We start from the raw sequence: 11,748 nt of genomic DNA on the forward strand, positions 1-11,748 counted from the left end.
GCATTATAATTTGAATTTCAAGCACTGAGCTTTGCCTCCTGGCAGCAAATCTCTACATTTCTGTGGCAGCAGCTAAGCTGAAACTAACCAGCTCACTTGAAGGATTTTTAAAGTGATGCCAACTGTGATGTCAGATTTTAAACCAGACAGCACTATAAAGTGCTATTTTTTTGAGAGAACCTATGGAGAGGCGACTTTATTTGGTCAAGTAAGAGGCTGATTTTGCTCACCCAGGCACTGCAAAAATTATGATTTTATTGACATTTGTATCTGGACCATGGGAAGTTGGTGGGAGCTGGTATTTTTACTGAATATTTCATTGTGCTGTATCCCTATTGCATAATGTAAAAAGCAATGTTGTCACAGGTGTCACAAAGCCATTCTGTCTTTTGGCGTGCATTACTCTCCCCTGTGCCGTTCAGCTTAAGCTGGTGTCCCCTGTAAAGAAACTGGTTTATATAATAAGGTGTGAAACTATGCAAGTGTTTAAACCAAGAATGTGTGCATATCATGGCTAAAATGAAAAAATGCTGAATTTACCCCTAATTGTTTAATGTGAAAAATCTGGTTGAAACAGGGGTGCCTCAGATTTTGGGGGGTGGGTTGTTTGCTTTGGGTTTGTGGTCTTCGAGACTTTATTTCACAGAAAAACTGCACGACTTGCCACCCCAGTGCTATATAAAAGTACTATTTTTGTTTAGCATTCATTTGGGAGACGTATAGCACTGTGTACCCTTGGCAGTATTTTGTTACGCAACAAAGTAGCTGATATCCTGTAATGGAGCAGCTCGGAGATCTTGTGCAATCAGTGGGGACGAGTTCAGCTCGCAGTGGGCTGGAGGTCAGGCTGCCTCTAAATGTATGTCCTCCTGCAGCAGCTGCAGGGCGTCTGGGCCGCAGATGTGACCGATGGGACCTGTGTGGCGGTGAACAACAAGTACAGACTCATGGCCTTCGGCTGTGCCAGGTAGGCCCGCCTCTCGGCCATTTCCCACGATGCACCTCACCTCATCACAAGCTGCACAGGCGCAGTGTGACACCTGGCCTGCCATGCAGCGGTAATCCTGCATCTGGTGGGAAAGACTCGGCATGAGAATGGAAGAGGCACAGAATTAACGGGACATGCAGGAAATTCACCTTCAGTTCTCGGTCTCCCCGTTTCCTGCAGTGGTTTAGTGCTGGTTTACACGATAGACAACACCACAGGATCAATGCAGCTATCTCACAAGCTGGAGCTGACTCCAAAACACTACCCTGGTATGTATGCATGTATGCCTCTGTCTTACATTCCATGGCGGCTTAGAACTGAGTGAAATGATCCTCAACTTAATGTCTTGTATTGTGCTGCCACCTAGTGTAAGTAACAGGTACAGAATCTGTCAAGTTTATACTAAAAAGTTTGCATTTGATTGATTGATTGCTGCAGACATCTGGAACAAGACAGGCCCAGTGAAGCTGATCCGGTGGTCACCGGACTACAGTGTCGTCATGGTGACGTGGGAATGCGGCGGTTTGTCTTTGTGGAGCGTCTTTGGGGCTCACCTCATCTGCACGCTGGGAGAGGACTTTGCGTGAGTGCTGCTGTACAGTGCAGGGCAGGCACTGCCTTATGAATATACAACAACACTGTCGCCACACTACAGCAGCTCTGCACATAATGTGTATCTTATTCTTCATGTAAGGGATTAGAAGGATCTTGTAAAGCTGGGTATGTTTATTTTCAGTTTTAGAAAAGTCATGCTGGCTGTTTTGTTATGTTGTCAAACACTTTGCTCTGCTTTTTAAGTATAGAAACAATGTTTTCTAGATCCTACAGCTCCAGGCACAACCACAAACAGGTTTTATGTGTATATATTTTTGGGGTAATGCTAGTCTGTGGGTAATTAAGCCTGATTTCACCTCTCATGTGCCTTTGGCTCTGCAGCTTGGTACGGCCATCCAACCATCTTCTAACTGCTTTTTCAGTATGAGGCCACAGCGTTTTCTGAAAGCTTATCCCAAGCAGCTCAGAGCGCTAACCCAGGCTGTGCAGGACATGCACTCACACATGCAAACTCCATGCACAAGACAGGGGTGGTTTAGGACCCCACACCCTGGAGGTGTGAGGCAGCAGTGTTACTTGCCATGCCGGGCTTAGTTCAGTATTTGTTGTTCAAAAAGCATGATGTAGTTTCTCTGCTCCTCCGTATAATACTTGTTCTCTTCTGACTGCAGCTATCGATCAGATGGTACGAAGAAGGATCCTATTAAGATCAGCTCTATGGTAAGTGACAACCTCATCTGTCTCATTTGCATTATCCAAAGTGAGGTACAGTTGAGAATGAGGTCTAAGCGCATTGCTGAAGGTGCTGGTAATGACCCTGGGATTTGAACCTGGGACCTTCAGATCACTGGCATAGCATCTTAACCCGCTGAGCTGGGGTGACCTTCATCAAACCTTTTCCACTATCAAGGAGTTTCAGTAGACAGTGAGATTGAATTATTGGTTTAACTGCTGACATCCCATGTGTGGACTTAGAGGCTGGTGTAAGTTCCTGCTGGATGGTCCCTCATTCTCCCGCAGAGCTGGGGTGCAGAGGGGTACCACCTTTGGGCGATCGCCAGCAGCGAGGGGAGGTGCCAAGGGGAAGGCGGCTCCTCCTCCAAGCAGGCCGTCATCCTCCAGTTCCAGTTCATCAAGAGCGCCTTGACTGTGAACCCCTGCACGGTGAGGACCCGCTCAGACGCAGCCGGCGTGCACGGTACCGCCCACCTGCCCTGGCTGGCTTTGCATTTAAATTGAGCTTAACGGTGTTTGATGTGGCTTGATTGTTTTTGTTAGAGCAACCAGGAGCAGGTGCTTCTGGTGGGGGAGGATCGTCTGTACCTCGCCTGCGGGGATCCCACCCAGGCTCACAGCTCCCCGGACCAGCACCTGCTTCGGGACCACAGCCCCCTGCACTCGCTGCCCCCGTCCTCATCATCCGCCTCTCAGGGATTAAGCACTTTACTCGGACACAAGCACTGGCATGTGGTCCAGGTACTGCGCCGCGTGCCTCTCCTGCCACCTCCCCAGGGAGGAGGAACACCCAACAGGTGCTCATTTTAAATGCTAATCTCTCCATGAAGGAACCTGCTCCACCACTTCTGTTGGCCCCATTACGCATTTCCACGCCACACTGGGTCCAGCTTCAAGTGAAAATGTTTCCAGTTAGCATGTACATCCCAAGAGATTCTTGGTCAAATTGGCTTTGAATTTATAATATAAAAGCTTGATGTACTGTCAGCACTGCTTGGTTTGTATGCGATAGGGCACTTTAAGTACTGCAGTATGGAGAGCCAGTGTTAGAATGCCATAATAGCCCATAATAATAAGGGAAATTTCTGGACTAACAATCATCTATTTCCTCTAGACTCAGAGCACATACTTGGAGTGCAACTGGCCAATACGGGTATGAATATATATATGTATGTGTGTGTGTGTGTGTGTGTGTGTGTGTGTGTGTGTGTGTGAGAGATATCAGTAGTATTTGAATGACCAGGTACAGAAATGATGTGTATTTGTGGGAATGAGTTTTGAGTCTGATTGTGGGATGGACGACCTCAGCCTGAGGTCTTCCTGCCGGCCGCTGACTCCATGCCATGCTTTCCCATGTCCCTTGCGCAGTTTGCGGCCATCGACACGCCGGGTCAGTGTGTGGCAGTGGCGGGGAGGCGTGGCTTTGCGCACTACACCATGTTCACCCGCAAGTGGAAGCTCTTCGGGAACATCACTCAGGTGCCCGTCACACGCATTTTCATGGCGACTCACGGTTTGCATATGAAGCGATGCGCAGAGCTGGGTGTCAGATTAAATGCGGCGTACAAGGGCCATGTTTGGCTGCTTACTGTATAATGAGCAATATAGACGCTCCTCTACTTACAAACTTTCAACTTACTAACTTTCAGACATACTAACGAAGAGGACTGTAAGTCCGAATTATGTTCATTGGGCTCCCGTTTCCTGTCCGCAACATTTTTTTTTCTTCGCACCAATTTCGCCTAGTACGACTTCTGGCCGCTATTCCCGCCGCGCAGCAGCGTAGCGTGCGAACTCCCAGCATCCTAGTTCTTTGTACTTGCGTATACCCTTAAAATGATGTTGAATAACGACTTACGAACATTTTAAGTTACGAACGGCCGTTCGGGACGTATCTCATTCGTAAGTAGAGGAGCGTCTGTATTGTTTTAACAGAAGTTCTGTTCGCTTGCCTTTGGTTTAATGACTCCTTTCTCTGCCCTCTGCCATTGAAGGAGCAGAACATGACAGTGACTGGAGGCCTGGCTTGGTGGAACGACTTCATTGTCTTGGCCTGTTACAATTTTATCGACCAGCAGGAGGAGGTGAGATACATTACCGACATTACATTAAGGGACGGGAACTTAACGAGTCACCCACCTTAGCGCCGTCGTTTGTCTCTGCGTAGTGGCTCTGTAGCTAAGTGATGCCCGCAGCCTTCCTGCTCCCCACAGTGAGTCTCCGTTCCATGCAGCCATGTATTTGTGGCTTTGTTCAGTTACCTTCACGTCGTTCCTCCTCATTCAGTTTGTTGCAGCTGAGGGGACACTTCACAAGTGTAGCTTCTGATGTTTGTCAGATGAAGGGCTGCTAAGGGGCTTTGCAGGGTAATGAGGCCCAAGGCATTTACTTCTCTGGTTTACACTGGAGTTCTGTGTGATCAATAATGTCAGATGCTCTCATATTTAAGAATCTGCATCTGGGGCCCCCATGTATAGGCTGTAGTTTTTTGAGCCTGCAGCAGGACACTAACAGGATGATGCCACATCGGTCTCTCCATCCAGCTGAGGCTGTACCTGCGGTCGTCAAACCTGGACAACACGTTCTCCAGCGTTACCAAACTGCAGTCGGATACGCTGCTGCTGAACGTGTTCCGTGACATGGTCATTTTGTTCCGGGCCGACTGCTCCATCTGCCTCTACAGCATCGAGAGGAAGCAGGACAGGTGGGATCAGCTATGCCCATCGTCTAGGGCAGCACGATATCACTTTACGGTATAATCGTGGTTATAGTCCGTATAATACTGAATCGTCTAGTATAATACTGAATCGTCCTGCAGGGCTGGAGCCCTGTGTAGCTTAATTCTTTCCCTGTTCCACCACAAATGATTCAGCTCAAGAGCTGTGTGGTGATTAGCACGAGGAGTTGAATCAGGTATGTTAAATGAGGGGAAACCCAAAACTGTGCAGGGCTCCGGCCCCCCCCAGGACTGGAGTTTGACACCCCTACTCAACTCTAGTACGTCTAAAGCCAGTGATTATTGTGCATGTGGCATGTAACCGCGATTATGTCGCGATGTGATATCACGCAGCCTCGTCCGTCGTTGTTCCTCCGCATGGCTCTATTGTAGCACTGATCTATCAGGGTCTTCTGCGTGATTGATGTGCTGATTCATCTGAATGCCAAGTTCTCCGATTCCCAAACCGCATTTTCTCCTCTTCCAGTCCAAACCCATTTGCCAGTATTGAGCTCCTGCAGGAGGTGTCCATGTCTCGCTACATCCCCCATCCTGCCCTGGTGGTTTCGGTCACGCTCACCTCCGTACGCACAGAGACGGGCATCACACTCAAAGCGCCACAGCAGGTACCGTGTGAATAAGCTCGCCAGTGCCGAGGCAGTGGACCCCACATGAAAGGGACTTGAATGTTAGAGATGTTTGTATGAACTGGCGAATTGCAGGTTAGAGGTTTGTTGACATAGAAGCATCTGCTAGACAGCTAATGGCTTAAGTGGACTGAAATTTGTAGATGGTCATGTGATGGCCACTAGAGGGCCCCTCTTAAGCTGAGCTGCTTATTATCCCTCAGGCCTGCGTGGCAGAGAGCATCATGCTGAACCTAGCAGGCCAGCTTATCATGCTGCAGAGGGACCGCTCTGGACCGCAGGTACGAGAGAAGGAAACTCTGTCCAGCCAGAAGAAACTGGTGAGAGATTCCACAGAGCATGGGATTGTTTGTCTTCCCACTAAGCTCCTACTGTAGGGAAATTAACACCGTATAAGACACCATATATTCTGGTGTCTTACTCATGCAGTACAAGGAGCTTTCTAGTACATTTTGCATTTGCTTTGTTTTATTTGTGAATTTGATCTGCTAACATTTCTAAATGTAATTTGCTTGTTAAATCCTCCATTGTCCACTTTAATAAATGTAACTTAGTGTCTATCTCATCCTTAATTCCTCTCAGCTGCCGTTCTGCCCGCCCGTGGTTCTCGCACATTGCGTAGAGAATGTGTGGACGACCTGCCGCACCAACCGTAAGAAGCGGCACCTGCTGGAGGCGCTGTGGTTGGCGTGCGGGGAGGCGGGCATGAAGGTGTGGCTGCCTCTCTTTCCGCGGGACCACCGCAAGCCGCACTCCTTCCTGTCACGGCGCATCATGCTGCCCTTCCACATCAACATCTACCCGCTGGCCGTGCTCTTCGAGGACGCCCTGGTGCTGGGCGCCACCAACGAGACGGTGCTATACGACGGGCTGGGGGGCCCGCGCCAGCCGCCCGAGGGGCTCTTCCCCTTCTGCACGGTGGAGCGCACCTCCCAGATCTACCTCCACCACATCCTGCGGCAGCTGTTGGTGCGCAATCTGGGCGAGCAGGCCCTCCTGCTAGCCCAGTCCTGTGCCGGCCTCCCCTACTTCCCGCACGTCCTCGAGCTCATGGTGCACGTCGTCTTGGAGGAGGAGGCCACTTCCCGGGAGCCCATCCCTGACCCGCTGCTGCCCACCGTGGCCAAGTTTATCACGGAGTTCCCCCTGTTCCTCCAGACCATCGTGCACTGCGCCCGCAAGACCGAGTACGCACTCTGGAACTATCTGTTTGCTGCCGTGGGCAACCCCAAGGACTTGTTTGAGGAGTGTCTCATGGCCCAGGATCTGGATACGGCTGCTTCCTATCTCATCATTCTGCAGGTGAGCTGTGCTCCAGGAATAATAACCTACCTTTTTGCCTTTGTTTCATTTGTACGATTGTTGTTGCACGATAAAGCATTTGGGATAGTATGCACGGCTGTTCTTTATTTTGTTTTGGCTCTTATGAACAGTTAGTGTTTCTCTCTCTCTCTCCGAGCCTTTTCAGCAGTGGTAATTCATGCTTGGTTGTAGCTGGCAGTACAAATTTGATTTATGTCAGACGCAAAACTTTGACAAACTCTTCTCTTGCAATCATCTTTAAATGGTAACAGCTGTGAAACTGGCCTTTGACTAAGATTCGTGTTAATTTAGCCGTAAATTTTTCCAAGTGTATTTCTGTCATTCCCCTCTGTGGCTCTTCCATAAATTTCAGAACGTCTCACAAATCTTGGTAAATTATGTATTAATGTTTCTTGATGTATGATCTTTTTTAAATGATTTTGTAACTTTTCTGCATGTTTCCATTGCATTGCTATAGCTCTGTGTGTTATACTTCAGTTTTTGTATTGTCTAAAATGTCCTTCTAGAACATGGAGGTTCCAGCAGTAAGCAGACAACATGCCACACTCCTGTTCAACACTGCCCTGGAACAGGGGAAGTGGGATCTCTGCCGTCACATGATCAGGTTCCTCAAGGCCATTGGCTCAGGAGAGTCTGAAACTCCACCCCCAACACCAACCACTCAGGTACTCAAACTCTGGTATTAGTTTCGTACAAGTAAGTATCAGTTTAGTGCAAGACCATCTCATCATTCTTCTGTTCATTGAAATATTTCTGTATTTGCCGGTTACTGGTCCTAGAACCAGAGCAAGGCTACTACTTTCTCCATAGAATATGTAAATAACATCAAGACTCACAGGTCATATTGTAGATGTTATATAACATGTAACTGAAATGCTTTTACTCTGAATCTCCACATCCAACTTGAACTAAAACTGAGAGCATTGGTTATTTTTTTAGATCGCTATTTATTGTATAGCTGGACATTAAAGCTGACATTTAATTTGCCACTTATCAAGACAAACGGTTGTTTTGTTGGTTCCAACTTGAATCTAAGAGCCCGAGCCTAACCCCGAATGTGCCGTCAAACAGGAAGCCAGCTCCACTGGAGGCTTTGAATTCTTCCGGCACCGCAGCATCAGCCTGTCCCAGTCGGCAGACAGCGTGCTCACCGGGAAGTTCAGCCTGCAGAAGACTCTCAGCATGCCGTCAGGCCCCTCAGCCAAGAGGTGCTGGCTTAGCTTTCGGGGGATCACAGCTTTGAGGGCCCCAGGGTGACAGGTGGCTCTCTGCTAATGAGCCCATTAAACTTGCAGCCTCATAGAGGGTTATTACTGTACAGAAATATGTGCCTGTTTATTTGAGAGGCCTCTGAAGAACCTCGGTTCAGCCGGCAGGCAAAATGTGTCATTAAGCAGCTGTAAAGTACAAGCCAGGGGTTCTGATAGTCCAGATCAAACTGCAAGCTAATGCGGACCTAGCCAGTTATGCACCTTTGAACCAACATGGTAATGTAGGAAGGCTCAGCATGGGTTGGAGTACAAAAATACGATGTAGAACAACCAAACTGTCTTGAATCGAAAGTTATTGTTAATTCTTTAGAGTTTTTTTGTTAGCGAAAATTGTTCCGGACCTCTGAGCAAAAATCTGATGCGGACCTTTAATCAAAAACCGAGAAGCCCTGGTATAAACCATAATGGCAGCTTAAGAAACGGCTCCGGGCTGGGAAGGCTGTCTTGTCAGTCACACACTTGTCTGTGATGCTGTCAGTTATAAATCAGGCGTTTAATGTCGCGTGTCTCTCTGTCGGCCTGCGGCAGCGGGGAGCGGTGGAGTAAGGATGGGGAATGCACAGAGAGCACCTACATCGACATGATGCTGTGGCGACACGCGCGCCGCCTGCTGGAGCAGGTCCGTCTCAAGGACCTGGGCTACTTCTCGGCGCAGCTGGGCTTCGAGCTCATCGGCTGGCTCTGCAGGGAGCGCACGCGGGTCGCCCGCGTCGACGACTTCGTCACCGCCCTCAAGAGGCTGCACAAGGACTTCCTGTGGCCCTTCCCTGTCATCCCCGCCTGCTCCATCAACTCCCCCTTCAAGAACGGCCATTACCGCACAGGTGGGCCAGCCCCCCATCACGTCTGAATTCCTGCATGGCTTAAGGTCACAACTCTGGCGGAAATAATAGAAATAGGACCTGATTGGTGAAACTTCACCTCTCAGTCTGGTACCGTTGCTGTTGTGTGTTTCTTCCCAAACCATTTCAGGAATTTTTCATTTAATGGCATCATTTTAAAATGTTGTTAATTAAAAATTTAAATTGGTTTTGCAGGCCTGCATTTGTAAATGTGTTGAATCGCCTGGCCTGATATTACACCCATGGCCACCACATTTTAAATCGATTAAATAAAACCATGCGGTGTAGTATACCTCTTTGTTCCTCTACTTCCCAGCATTACATGAAGGTACAGACTGGCATCTTGAGAGATATAAGCTGGAATGGCTTTAATGCATTGTGGGATACATTTTGCAGTGGTGATCAAAATCAAAGCAAAGCTTCTCGGTTGCAGTGGTGCTGCTGTGACCTTTTATGTCGTGTAAAAGTATAGCCATGGGTTTTAAAATGAAATCTAGCATAACATGGTTTCTTGTTTCTTCCTGCTGGTTTTTATAGACTTATTTAAGAACGTATCAAGATCCAGCGTATGTTTTTGCCATTGTAATTTTTATTACACAGGTATAAGTTAGTTACTTTTGAGTTTCATGGCCTATAATTTTACCGCACGCAGTGTAATGGGCTTGTGGTTTGAGTCTGCCTGCTTTGTCTGCCCTCTCAGTGTTGAGCACTCAGCTGCTGAAGTCGCAGTCGGCGGACAGCATGCTGAACAGCGAGATGGACTCGGCTCCCCACCAGGTGGCGCTGCGTAGCGACAGCTGGCTGGAAAGTCTGAGGGCAGAGCAGAAAGAGATGGAGATCGCCTCGTCACATGGGCCTCAGACCCAGGAGGCTTTTCTCTCACCTCTCACCAGCAAAGGTCAGTGGCTTCTGTACAGATTCTTAGCAAATAAATGCAAGTTATTGAACAGTGATTGTTGGTGGTGTAACCTAGGGAAATGTATGTGTATTACTTCAGTAAATGCCTTGTGGAATAAATCTTTCCGAAGATTTGAAATTGTCTATAAATCTCATTCAATATGAAGACTACTATGATATCTGAGTTGTTGGTTCCTTTGTCTTTCTCTTGAAATGCCCATGATCTTGGTTTCTCTGCTGTTTGGTTGAAGTGGTTTCATTTGTTGCTCCTCCCTAATTTTTTTTTTTTTGCTGCACCTCATCCAGGTGAAGAATGCAGTATTGGGTCTGCCACAGATCTAACGGAGACCAGCTCCATGGTGGATGGGGACTGGACCATGGTAGACGAGAACCTTTCGGGTGTGAGCCTGTCGCAGTCGGAGCTGGAGCACATTTCCATGGAGCTGGCCAACAAGGGGCCACACAAGTCCCAAGTGCAGCTGAGGTGAGGCAGGGACGCCAGTATGGGTTAAACTCCTATGACTGATTTGCACTCTTTGGCCCTCGGCTCCTGATTTACTCTCTTCTTGTTGGCATCTCAGGTACCTTCTTCACATTTTCATGGAGGCTGGCTGCCTCGAGTGGTGTGTGGTTATAGGGCTCATCCTGAGAGAGGCCAACGTCATTAAGCAAGTGTTCGCCCTGCTGGACAGTCCTGAGGTCCCGTCGGACGTCGTCCAGAACGTCTGCGATGGCCTGCTGGCTGTGGACACCTGGGCTTCCTCAGACTGGTGAGATTCTCCAGAAAACATCAGCCGTCCTTCTGTCTGACTGTCTCCGATCCTCTACAAGCCTCTGAAAGTGTCGCCACTTCACTGCGTGTACAGTAGTAGCTGGCTTTAAGATATTTTCAAGCCTGTGGGATGTGTAATTCCACCTGGTGGGACACATTGTGCTCCAAAGCATTCAGAGGAATGAGGGAAGTGAGCCATTGTAATGGCACTGGATATATGCATGAGGTTGCAGTTACGCCTGGCCCTTGCTGTCCTAAAAGCACTGGCTGTCACAAAAAAACCGAACTTCCCTTGCACTTCCCTTTTCCAGTCTCTCAGAAGGTTATGAAGATACAGAAATGTGATCAGCATTTAATGCTTCTATGTAAAGAACAACCGTCACATGCATGTGACTCACTGCACCCAGTGTGCTTTGTTCTCCAGAGGCCAGAGGGAGATGTGTACGTTTGTGGACTTACTGATGTGCAGTGCATACAGTCCTCTTCTGAAATCGCAGGACCTGTGCTTTAAACCGGGAGCTGGGAAGGTGCAATAGGTGGACCTTCTGTGGGTCCCCCACGAGTGGATTGGGAAACACTGCTTTAAACATCTAGTACAGCTGCGGCACATTAGCATGGAAAAGCTAGAAACGGGCTTGGGAAGGCCGTGTTCTGTCATACAGAAGGGGAGGTTTCAGGGGCCTGATGTCTTGCCCTTCAAATCGCTAAGAGGGAGGGAGCTGAAGAGGGATCAGGCTGTGATTGTGTCGTGCTTAATGTACCTCTGGTGGTTTGTTTAGTCAAATTGGTGGTGTGCCCAGAAAGGAAGTGATTATGGACAACAGAGGTTTAGAAGTGCTGATGGACACTCTCTGCATGTTTTGCGTGCTGCCGGGGCTGCTTGGGTGGGAGCTGACGCTAAAGTGCTCCCAGCTAATGCACTTGTTTATTTCAAGTTTTGTGGCAGCTGCAGAATGAACTGGCTGACTAGATATCTGCTCGCCTTCATGCTCACGTGCTGCA

General features: G+C 48.5%; 1 protein-coding gene across 2 annotated transcripts in view; it reads left to right on the plus strand.

The window, feature by feature from the left end:
- ric1 (RIC1 homolog, RAB6A GEF complex partner 1) overlaps window positions 1–11,748 on the plus strand; it is a 64,646-nt gene that overhangs the window by 48,582 nt on the left and 4,316 nt on the right. The window contains exons 7-25 of one of the 2 annotated variants that reach the window (XM_023831887.2): window positions 876–967; window positions 1,169–1,257; window positions 1,427–1,571; window positions 2,215–2,263; window positions 2,564–2,707; window positions 2,822–3,019; window positions 3,393–3,431; window positions 3,647–3,757; window positions 4,273–4,362; window positions 4,822–4,982; window positions 5,482–5,620; window positions 5,845–5,961; window positions 6,224–6,943; window positions 7,471–7,629; window positions 8,036–8,172; window positions 8,764–9,059; window positions 9,778–9,975; window positions 10,281–10,458; window positions 10,556–10,744. In XM_023831887.2, the coding sequence (XP_023687655.1) occupies window positions 876–967; window positions 1,169–1,257; window positions 1,427–1,571; window positions 2,215–2,263; window positions 2,564–2,707; window positions 2,822–3,019; window positions 3,393–3,431; window positions 3,647–3,757; window positions 4,273–4,362; window positions 4,822–4,982; window positions 5,482–5,620; window positions 5,845–5,961; window positions 6,224–6,943; window positions 7,471–7,629; window positions 8,036–8,172; window positions 8,764–9,059; window positions 9,778–9,975; window positions 10,281–10,458; window positions 10,556–10,744 (3,251 nt within the window). The remainder of the gene's footprint in view (window positions 1–875; window positions 968–1,168; window positions 1,258–1,426; window positions 1,572–2,214; window positions 2,264–2,563; window positions 2,708–2,821; window positions 3,020–3,392; window positions 3,432–3,646; window positions 3,758–4,272; window positions 4,363–4,821; window positions 4,983–5,481; window positions 5,621–5,844; window positions 5,962–6,223; window positions 6,944–7,470; window positions 7,630–8,035; window positions 8,173–8,763; window positions 9,060–9,777; window positions 9,976–10,280; window positions 10,459–10,555; window positions 10,745–11,748) is intronic. The other variant, XM_023831888.2, reaches the window with a different exon arrangement.

The sequence above is a fragment of the Paramormyrops kingsleyae genome, chromosome 7 (genome assembly GCF_048594095.1).
Source record: "Paramormyrops kingsleyae isolate MSU_618 chromosome 7, PKINGS_0.4, whole genome shotgun sequence".
Classification (NCBI taxonomy): Eukaryota; Metazoa; Chordata; class Actinopteri; order Osteoglossiformes; family Mormyridae; genus Paramormyrops; species Paramormyrops kingsleyae.